This window comes from Egretta garzetta, unplaced genomic scaffold (assembly GCF_000687185.1).
Source record: "Egretta garzetta isolate BGI_Z169 unplaced genomic scaffold, ASM68718v1 scaffold426, whole genome shotgun sequence".
In the NCBI taxonomy this organism is placed as follows: Eukaryota; Metazoa; Chordata; class Aves; order Pelecaniformes; family Ardeidae; genus Egretta; species Egretta garzetta.
Genome location: NW_009259977.1, coordinates 319,720 through 331,317, shown reverse-complemented (window position 1 = coordinate 331,317; position 11,598 = coordinate 319,720). Strand labels below are relative to the sequence as shown.

Sequence of the window (11,598 nt, the reverse complement as noted above, 5' to 3'; positions counted from 1 at the left end):
TCCATTTGCTTGGAACTTGTAGATGTCCAACAACCAGGAACACAAGACAAGTTATTGATCAATTTGATCACCTATATTTGAAGATTGTTCTTTAATTGAAGATCAGATGTGGCTTCTCTGATCTCTACTGTTTCTTTTCCTTTATGCTCTAGTTGCTTTGGGTTTTGTTTTTACCTACTGAGCTTTTTCTTTTGCAAAAAGCCAACTATTTTTTGTACATCAACTACTTGTATTCTTTGTAACATCAACTATGCAGTACTCTTATTTTGTTATTAAGTACACCATAAGTAATTTGACCACCAATTATAGCATTTTTTTTATTCAAAGTTGCAGGTTAGTGTAATAACATAGCTTTACAAAAAAATTCTTAATCATCTTATCTGTTCTTTTTTATCCCTCCACATCCTCCATTTTTTTCTGCATGTTAAGAGAAATCCCTTGATATCTGAGGTATCAGGTGGCTGCATATGCAGTCCAGTAAAAGAAGGATCAGATATGTGAGAATTTCTGACAAACACAGAAACACCAAATGACTGAATCTCAGAATAGCTGAGGTTGGAAGGAACTTCTGGAGGTCACCTTGTCCAGCCCCCGTGCTCAAGCAGCCTAACCTTGAGCAGGCTGCTCAGAACCATGTCCAAACAGCTTTTGAATATCTCCAAGGATGGAGACTCCACAGCCTCTGGGTACCTGAACCAGTGCTCAGTCACCCTCACAGTGAAAAAGTTTAGACAAAAAGGTGAGACAGTTTCCAGGCTTTGGCATCAAGATTTTGCTCCAAAGTTTATAAATTGCTGGCATATAATGGTATCAATATACATATAAACCAATGGCGGTTTGTTTATTGGTATATTAGAGGAGATGAAACAAAGGAGGGCAGAGAAGAATAATTCCATATATAGTTAAAATAAATATAAAGAAAACTCAGAGTGAGTTCAGTATGTGCAAGCCATTGGTGAAACAGTAGATCAGTTAGGTCTGGAAAAAAATTAACATAAAGGTAACCAAATAACAAATTTTGTTGGAACAGTTAAGTGTCTTCCTGCAATTTAACATAAGAATAAATACATTAAATAGGTTGCTTTTTACTGAAATATTTTATGTATGTTTTTTGAGTGCATGTGATTATGTTGGTGATTTGGTATGGAAAAATATAACAAATCTTATTTTTCATATCTCTGAGGATGAAATAGTTGAAAACAGTGTCTTAAAGCAGCTGTCTATCCTCTTTCTAGAAATATTTACGGCATCTTTCAGGGTACACCTTATTAAAAGTTTCACCAAATTTATGTAAAATTTGGTGCTAATTTGGATTTGACTGGAAACTTAATGCAGTAGTGTTGTGTAAAGGGATTCAATTACAGTGTGTGCAGTGTTTTGTAAGTAACTGTCTCACATGAAAAGTTAATTAATCAGAGCTGTGTCAATTTCCTTGTGCCATGTCAATTTGCAGCAAGGTAATTAATCACTAATCGCCCAGCGTGCAGCAAACTAAGGGACAATCCAGGAGTCATTTATTGTTATTTTTTTCAAAATAAACGGCACACAGAGCCATGAAGAAACACATCTTGCCTTTCATAACATTTTTATCGACAGTTTTGCATGTTGTAATAGACTGCAGCAACAAGCAGCTGTAGTTCAATGGAATATGAACATTAAAGAAACAAATGAGAGCAGATTTATAGGCCATTGCTTTTCTGTTATGTCAGTTTTGAGATTACACTGAGCAAATGAACAGTGAAAAATTACTCTTCCATGTGGAGAATGGTGATTAGACTTGTACATTAATTAGAGATTTTTGTTTTCCTTTTCAATGCATTTCAAATGAGAATGCCCTATAAGTAACAACTTCACATTTATTCATTCCTAAACAACAGTATTTAATATTGACATATATTTTTGTACTATAGTAAGGAAATAATTGTTCTACTAATGTTAAGTGTGTGTTTCAAAAAATAAATAGATTGTGAATGAAAGTAATAGAAGTGACCAGTTGTGACTGTATTTGACATATATGGCAGATTTCCTTTGAATTCAGTTAATTCACAACTAGATCCCAGGGATAATCATCTCATGAAAATGACAGATGAAAAAATGTATTTTCAGATTTCTATTTTTAAATGTCACGAACTTACTAAAGATTTTGTCACCCTGAAACTTTAAGGATCCAATTTTATATATATATTTGTATATGTATAATTTAAAAGCCTTCTTATGTTAAAATCTGTAGTAACAGAGCTTAAATTTTACTTGCATTGTACTTTGGACTGTGTATTTAAATGCAAAGATTTACATCCCCTTTAACATAGTTTTTATAATTCTTTAAAGAATGCCAAGTATTACTACTTATGGCAGTTACGGTGAATTGAAAACTCACTACACAGAATCACAGAATCGCAAGGGTTGGAAGGGACCTCGGGAGATCATCTAGTCCAACCCCCCTGCTAAAGCAGGTTCTCCTAGAGCATTCTACACAGGACTTGGTCCAGGCGGGCTTTGAATATCTCCAGAGAAGGAGACTCCACAACCTCCCTGGGCAGCCTGTTCCAGTGCTCTGTCACCCTTAGAGTAAAGAAGTTTTTCCTCATATTCAACTGAAACCTCTTATGTTTCAGTTTGCACCCGTTGCCCCTAGTCCTGTACATCGACATAAACTTCTGATTCTGTTCCAGAAATCTCAGATAATAACCCATAGATTATTCTGCTTAGCCTTTCTTAGCATGTTACCCATTATATCTCTTTGGTTTTAATTTACTGTCCAGAACTTCTCAAGTGTTTCCTCAACAGGGATCCTCCTGCACTATGGGAATAATGTAGATGTGTGTCCCTGCCTTTATAACAGTTAAACTATGTTGCAGTAAATTAGTTATAAACTGATTCAAACATGATATAGCATTAAAATTCGTCACCATAAAACATTTGAAAAGTCTTGATGGTGGATGACCTGATAGATTGCACAAAGGAGGAGAGATTAGGAGTGACAAGAGGTAGATCCATTCATCCATTTTGATGGCACACCTTTCTTGAGGCATATGGCACTCATACAAATTCAAACCACAGCACAAATGCAAAGAATAATTGCCCATTAAAATGGCTGTATATTGTTATGGCTTTGATACAAAATCTGCCCCCTGTTGTTTTTTGCATCTGCTACTCTTCCATCTATCCCAAAGCTTTAAAACTTTAATACACAGTGTATAACCCTTAATTATTTTTTACCAGGTTATATTCCTCCTTTTGGGAATTCAAGCTTTGTGCTTGTTTCTTCAGTCTTTGTTTTCTAAGGCGTGCCCAGAAAGTACACCTAGCTGTCATCCTCATTTACTAAAAAATTAATGAAACCAATGCTTATATTACATATTTTGGTAGAAATTAAGATTTGATTAAATTTCATCTGTCAACACAGAGATTAAGTTCCTCTTCGTTTCCTCACGCTCGTATTTGTTTTCGATATAAAATCATACACTAACATGAATCCTGTTAATTCCAAAGGCTTTTTTATTTGCTTAGACATTGCAATTTGCTGACCAGATTTCATGTTTGAGATCTAAACTGAAGTTTGATGAAGGAGATGCACTGTCAGCGTTGGCATGTTTACAAAGTGTATTCAGAAGAGAGAAATTTTTGGACAATATTCATTGTAATAATACTTTTTAAAAATTTTATTTTATTCTCTTAAATATGAAAATAGAACAAATAATTTTAAAGAAGAAATCTTACCAACATACTGTTCCTAAAAAATTTTCATTTAGGCTGTAGTACAAGGTGATTTGTATGCTTTTGGACTAATATACTAAGCAAAGCCAAGCACTTCCACAGCATATTGTTTTCATTCTTTTTTAATTTGAAAAAGTGAAACTGCAGTTCCACTGTAGGAACTGATTTTTTGTTGTTGCTTTTGTAGTCTCACTCATATTTGAATAGCTGACAGGGCTATTAGATGACTATGTAAACTGTTCATTTGGCTTGATATTTGATTATATAAAGTCCTTAGAAAAGCCTTCCTTTTTTTTTTTTTTTTTTTTTTTTTTTTTACCCTCATGTTATCACCTCATATCGTCAATGTGTAGTTGGAGAAATCTGCCTTTTCTCTATCACAGATCAGAAGAATTCCAGTTATCAAATGACTTTGATAAATTTAAGGTACTTTTGCTTAGAAGTAGACTCAGATGCTTCCCTGCTGAGTGTCAAACATATTTGCAAACCCATTATAATAGCATTTTCACCAACAGTTTCAGCAGTTTGGTACTGAGGCACTAAGGAAGGTTGACCTACAAACTGTAAGTCATTAAAATCTTTACCCCTCTTGGCTAGTATAGTCATTACTTTTGGGGCTGGTTAATAGCACTTAATGATTCCTGATGGGAGAGTCCTTTTCATTAAATTGTTTTTATTAAGTCCATTCTTCAGTTGTGTTCTAATGGTGCCACTTCCGCTGGTTATTTTGGGGTGAGGATATTAAAAAGTTGGTAGCAAAATAAATTCTTTGGCTATTACATATTCCTAACTGTCTGATTTCTCAGCCGGGCTGAAGTAGCATAATTTTTTTTGCTGAACTCAAATCTAAGGTGGCATGAGCTTGTTGATTATTTTACTTCTGATCTTAATCTTTAATATTACTACCTGGAAATAGAAGACATGTTTTCAGATACTCTGTTTTTCAGACTGATCCAAATAAATTTTTTTAGGATGGATATAATTCTGTTTTATGTAAACTCTAGTGTTAGACCTCACTTGATCATAAGACTTTGCAATGCCACTCTTAGTTCTGCATTTCTCAGGCTTAGTTTCCGTCATGTCTTATCCTTTTCCTGACAGAACTCCAAATCATTGCTCTACCTTCTAATAATTGCTTCTACAAGCTTTTTAGAGTCTTGCTTTACTCTAGACATTTTATGCTTCATGGTTTTATTAAGGACAATGCAAGGCAAGCATAGCAAAACAATTGAATTACTTCAGGCTTTTCATTCTAAAACATCCCTTTGAAAATGGAAGAAACCACTGTCTTGTACTCATGAATGCTGAGCCTCCATTATGTGTTCTGGATTTGGTAAACACTTATGGGCTAAGTGTGTCTTCCTGCTATCTCTATCTTCTAGCCTTTTCTCCTTGTTCATAAATGAAAGCTTTCTTTCTCATAAAAATTCAATAATATTTTTTAAAAATACTTTCTGTTCTTTTTTACTCATTCATTGATCGGACCCTCTGCTTTTCCAGTGATATATCTTTGTAGGGAACCATTCACTGTCAAAGGTTGAAGGTCAGCAGCCTTTCTTTTAATTCTTTCCAAGCTGTGACCACCATGAAGATTAAAGAGTATTTATGATAAATGGTCAATTATTGCAAAATATGTATTTTAAAATGTCTGTGGTAAAGCTGGATTGAGTAGTACAATTCAAAGGAAAAAAAATGCTCCCAAAACACTTTAGGAGTTCATGCTTTCACAGACATTTATCCCTAGTGTCTCCTATACAACTTCTGCAGAACTTCAGTTTGTTTTCATCAAACCTATATCTACTCATTTATTCTGAAATCAAGAGATAGGCCCATTCTTCACACACATATATGAGGTCTGTGGCTGTGTGGAGGACTTGGTGAGTTAATTTCAAACAGTATGTTGTACAGCAAAAAGATTGCCTAAGACCCTGAGTGTTTCACTGAAAGAAGACTCCTTAACTGCTTTACATATTGCCAAATGTAGATGTTAATGACAAAGAATTAGTTGCTGAAACAGATCTTAAAGCAGGAGTTTCCAGGCCATGTATTGCAAGCTCACAACATTGTTAGATACCTCACATTGCTTGAGCCTAGACTTTTTTGAATTTGTTTGGTTTTCTTTGCTGCTGCTTCTGTTTTTTCTTGTGAAAGTGTGTTTTCTATCAATATGTAGAGAACTACAGATGCACATGCAAGTGAAGAAGTTGTCTGAACTGCTCCAAGGTTGTCAGACTTCATTAATTTTTTTGCAATGACTTTTAGGTCAGAGAAATTTCACTTAATGTTGGTAGTTTAAGAATGTCCCTAAAGACTACAGGTTTTTAAAGCTAGCTGCAGAATACCAGCCTTCATGTTTATAATTTAAGATATTCACCATTTCAGACACCAGTTTTTTCTGCCCAGACTCTCAAGTCCATTTTTCCCAGTTTTCTTAAGCAAACTCTTCTCAGCACTGTTTTGTTGGGTTTTTTCTTTTTATTTATTTATTTGCATGATTTAAAAAAAATGGCTTGAATTAACTCTCAAATTACTGGAGAAACTTACTTCTAGGAAGAACCATCTTGTAAGGGGGAAAGGAGTAATTTTTCTAATGCAGGCAGACTGCCCCTAAACATCACTCTGATAACAAAGATAATCATACTGGAGTAGATTAGTTCTTAATTTAGTCCAGTACCCTATGTTTGGAAAGGAGCAAAAGCTGCATTGTAAAGGTTGTAGGACTGGAGCTAGCATATAGCTATATAGTTCTTTGAACATTCTGTCAACTTTGTATGATTTGGAGTGGTTTTATAAACCGGAGGTCATGTCTTTATGCTGTTTCTGTGCAGGGAAACTGTTCACCCTTTTCAATCATACAAACTTTTAACATTCATAATATCCAGTGGGAGAAAGTTCCATGGCAGCATAGAGGTTGTGTGAAGAGCCACCTTTGCTCATATTTTCTCTATTATTCATGATTCTGGAGCTTTGCTGTAGCTCCCACAGTCACTTCTTTTCCATGCTGAAGAGTACCAGACCACTTCACTGTTTCTCTTACAGAAGTAACAAACGTGATAACAGTTGTGATAAGTGACAGTTTAAAATGTAGTGCGCATCATGTAATTTAAGCCAGGGCAGGAAGTCTCCAGCATGTGGCATTCATAAATACGTTCTCTAAGGGACAGAAGTGAATGATGACACCCATGATGTCCAACCCTCATGTTTTTCTCATTTATTGCTAACTTTCGTCTGTGAAATTTTATTAGGGCATTGCACCTTTTATTTACCTGCTAGTATGGGGGTGACAGTCTGCCCTATCAGAGGAACTACGCCACAATCTGTACATCTTCTTACTATAATGTTTGCTTATATCTTCAGTCCACTGAAAATTCTCTTTCATCTTTTCATATGCACATTGTACTAATTTGTATGCAAGACTTTTTACTTGGAAAGGAAAAGGACGAAAGTTATATTCTTATGATTCTAGTACTGCTGTATTTATACTGTTCAATTTTCAGTGTTGTTGCATATGCAAAAGTACTTAGAGCATCCAAATTTCCAAGCATATGATATATATGTTCACCCCCCCCCCCCGCAAAAAATACTTGCCACAAGACTATTTCTTTAAGCCTTCTTAAATGCAGTTGATTGCAAAATTATCAACAGTATATTGAGTTCTGTAAGTTCACCTTCCTGATTTTGACACGTTCTTTTTACAGAAAGAAGAATAAAAATACGGTATTTTCACTTTTAAAAAGGCTATTTTAACTTAATTGTATTGCCATAAGTTTGTTTGATGGTGTATCACAGTCATGTAAATCTTTGCAGAATTACTGTATAACCTTTTTGTCAGTGAGAAGGACTTAGCAAAGCCCCAAAGCCACAGTAGTCAGGCAATAATGGAGAAGTCACCATAATTACAGTGTTTCCTTTGTGCGTTCAGCCAGTGACATCTACAAGTTGCGAATTTTTCATTTGCTTTTTCAAATTCAAGGAGTCTTTTAAAGCTTAATACTAAAACAGATGAAAGACAAATGTGGATTGAAATAAATTCATATTTCAGACTTGAAAAAATTCCTGGTTTATACATCATTATTTCCATTTGCTTGCTTCTTATTAGGGCTTTCCTAAGCAATATTTATTTTATCTCTTTATTTATATACTGAAAAAAATTCAACACAGTGAAACACAACTGAAGTAACCTGAGTGCCAGCAGAGCTGGATTTGATTTTCTCTGTCTCACTGGTGAATTGGCCAGCAATATATGTACAAAGGAGAAATAAAGTCACAAAGTGTTGGTTAAAAAACTGACAGAGAACATATAGTGGAAAGTTTCTGGTTTTATTTTTCAGTGAAAATGTTTATGAAGAGAGAAGTTTTACAGACATTTCACAAAAAAACCCCACTCTTAGTAGTACTGTATTATTGTTCAGTTTCTGATTAAAATATTTTAAGAGTCACATGGAATGGTAATTAGTGTTTACAATTAGTTGCAATGAAAATAAAAAAATGTCTGAATTAATTTCTTTTTTATAAGTCTAAATAATTTCTATTGGGTCTGGATATTATCTGAATTTATATAGATATTTCCAAACTATGCAACTCTTGCCTTTGAAGAAGTAATGCGTACTGTGATGAACAAAATACACCCCCAAAATCTGAGAAAACTTGTGCTCTGTCTTTCTTTCCCTTGGTACATAATTAAGACCCGGTTGATAATCAACTTTTGAACAAAAGTAAAGCTCTGTTAGATGGGTAAAATCACAGGATAATTTAGTTCACTGGAGGTCACCTGGTCTGATGTCTCATCCCCACTCAAAGCCGGGCTGACTGCTGAAGATAGATCCAGTAATGTAATAGAAATGTCTCTGGCATTACGAATTTGAGCCTGAACTGGGTGACGTGGACCTCAAGAGTCTCCTGTTAGCAGTGTAGGCTAAAACAGTCAACATGATTTTTAATGGTGTTATCTAAGAGAATCAGAGCCACCTATGAGACTGCCATCTAAACTCCCAGTTTGCTGTCTTCTGCTTGCATACAAAGATTTTGTGTAAAAAGATGAGACCTTTGGTTAAAAGGCTAATGATTTACTTATTTGGCAACTCCCTCATCCAGTTACAGGCAAGCTTTAATATAAGCACAAACATGCTGCTACATTACCTGTGTGTTAGAACACTACATTGATCTGAATATTTTACATTCATTCCTCTTTTTTTTTTTTTTTTTTCTACACAGTGCCAGGATTTCCCTACCCTGCTGCAACTGCAGCTGCTGCTTACAGAGGTGCACATCTAAGAGGCCGAGGTCGCACGGTGTATAACACGTTTCGTGCAGCAGCCCCCCCTCCTCCAATTCCAGCCTACGGCGGGTAAGGAGATCAGCCTTTTTTTACCTATCGGCATGAATCTGCAAAGGCTACAAACGATTTGTGACTGTGGTGCATGCTGATTGTGTCTCAGCGCAGAAACCAACACAGCGTGCAACCAATCCCAGGGCGGGAAGTGGTGCACCTTGCACAGAGTATTGAAAAATGACTGTAATTTGTACTGCCATGGTTGGTGGCCTTAAGCATTTCAGATGTCACATATTGTTATGTAAATATTCTTAGAAACCGTATGCTTTGGAACAGGGAAATTGTTTCAGCTACAGATATATTTTTGATGATTGCAAACATCTGGTTATTAAGGAGGTTGGATCAAGTTAACTTCTTTTTCTTCAAATCATCCACTGAAAGTTGTTTCTGGACCTGGAGGCTTAGTGGTGTATTTTTTATTTTTTTTTTTGATTTTATTGAGTCTGTTTAGTTTTTCTAGTTGACATCTTTACCATGGTAGAGATTTGGGGTGCTTCTCTCAGGGCCACATGTTTTTCAGTACGATTGCTTAAACAATACCTTAAGATTTCACTGTTGGTGACCTACATTTACTAAAACCAAGTAGAAAATTAAGGAACAAAGGAGAGAAATTCATAGTAATAATTTCTAGAATCTCCATGATCTTCTGTTAATTCAGAAGATACATATATATTTTTCAGGGTATATTTTTGAGGGAAAGAAGGAAGAAACAAATTCTCCTTGTAGCTCTGTAAATGCTGATTCAGAAAGGGTGTGTATACTGCATGTGATATTTAAAAGTCTTAACATTGTCAAAAGATTTTCAGCTGTTAAGAAATTGGAAAGTTTGGAAAATCAGAAAACTTGGCAGATCCCAGGTCAGTCAGCATAGTATTTTGTCATTAAAAGTTTGTGGTAGCTATGCCGCTGTCTCTCTGTAGCTCTTTCTGAGAAAGGGTCAGGAAGGGTTTGCAGTTTTGGATGAAGGTGATCACTCTCTTGGCCCTCACTAAAGTCCTGTTCCACAGCTCATCTGCTCTCACTGTGGATGTCCCCTTATAAGGGAGACTACACAAGATTGCACTACAACCCTGTTGTCCTGCTTCGTTACAGTAGAAGATGGGTGCCCTTCACTAGTTCCTGCAGTTTCTCATTAAGCCTTTGTTCTATTAAGCCAAAAGACATGTCTTTTTCTAGACAGGTTTTCAAATCTAGTCAGTCAGCCATTGAACTGAATTTTCAGGGATATTTAGGACAGGCACTTTGACCATTCCTTCACATTGGGCAGTTACCACCTCAGAAAAATAAGATATTCTAAAAATGAATATAAAATGATGCCACAGAATCAGGTTATTTTGTAAAAGTGTATTCTATTTTTTATGTGTTTTGTGTAGTTTAATAAGCAAAATACTGTTAATTTAATAAGCAAAACAATATTACCACTACTAGAAATGGATATGCATTGATGATATATCCATATAAAATGGATATGCTATGAAATGGATACTGCATATAAAGAAAGTGGACTCTTTCCATATCTACTTAGTTTAAAAAGAAATTCTTATATTTGAACACATTGTACAATATATAGCAAGATAACATGGGTTATTGCCAGTTTCATGATGTCATGAACATAACACCTTAGTTTAATACAAAGTCATAAAGTAATAAAAGAAAATATACACCAGCTATGTGCGATACAGTTTTTGAATTAGACAATACTTTTTTTGTAAGCATATGCAAAATGAGTAAATACTTTCAGAGCAGTAAGTAACTTAAATTTGCTTTAATTTAAGGGGCCACATGTAGGTTCTCTTTGTGTATGTCCGTCCTGGTTTTGGCTGGGACAGAGTTAATTGTCTTCCTACTAGCTGGCATAGTGCTGTGTTTTGGATTTTGGATGAGAAGAATGTTGATAACTCACTGATGTTTTAGTTGTTGCTGAGCAGTGCTTACACCAGGCAAGGACTTTTCAGCTTCCCCTGCTCTGCCAGGGGCACAAAGAGCTGGGAGGGGGCACAGCCAGGACAGCTGACCCCAACTGGCCCAAGGGCTATTCCGTACTGTATGACATCATGCTCAGTATAGAAACTGGGGGGGAATTGGCTGGAGAACAGCGATCGCTGCTTGGGGTTGGGCTGGGTGTTGGTCAGCAGGTGGTGAGCAGCTGCATCACTTGTTTTATCCTGGGTTTTCTTTCTCTCTCTTCTTTTCCTTTTCATTATGATTTTTTTATTACTATTATTATTGTTGTTGTTATTATTTTATTTTATTTCAATTATTATACCATTCTTACCTCAGTCCACAAGTTTTCTTACTTTTGCTCTTCCGGTTGCCTCCCCCATCCCACCAGGGAGTAGGGTGAGCGAGCAGCTGGGTGGGACTTGGATGCTGGTTGGGGCTAAACCGCAACAGTGTTACGCAAGATTTTTATAGTTTAGTTAGTACAGTGACTCAGCAGGATGAATTAAATTTCCAAGTGTAATACATATATAGTCTCGTGTAATTGCACTGCTTCCTTTCAGCATCTTTAGGTAGTAAGTTGAATGTATAAGCATGGTGAATTCCTG

General features: G+C 35.8%; 1 protein-coding gene across 5 annotated transcripts in view; it reads left to right on the top strand.

The window, feature by feature from the left end:
- Nucleotides 1–11,598, top strand: part of RBFOX1 (RNA binding fox-1 homolog 1) — a 1,334,919-nt gene that overhangs the window by 1,274,189 nt on the left and 49,132 nt on the right. For all 5 annotated transcript variants that reach the window (XM_035895926.1, XM_035895928.1, XM_035895927.1 and 2 more), the window contains one exon: nt 8,932–9,064. In XM_035895926.1, coding sequence (XP_035751819.1) covers nt 8,932–9,064 — 133 coding nt within the window. The remainder of the gene's footprint in view (nt 1–8,931; nt 9,065–11,598) is intronic.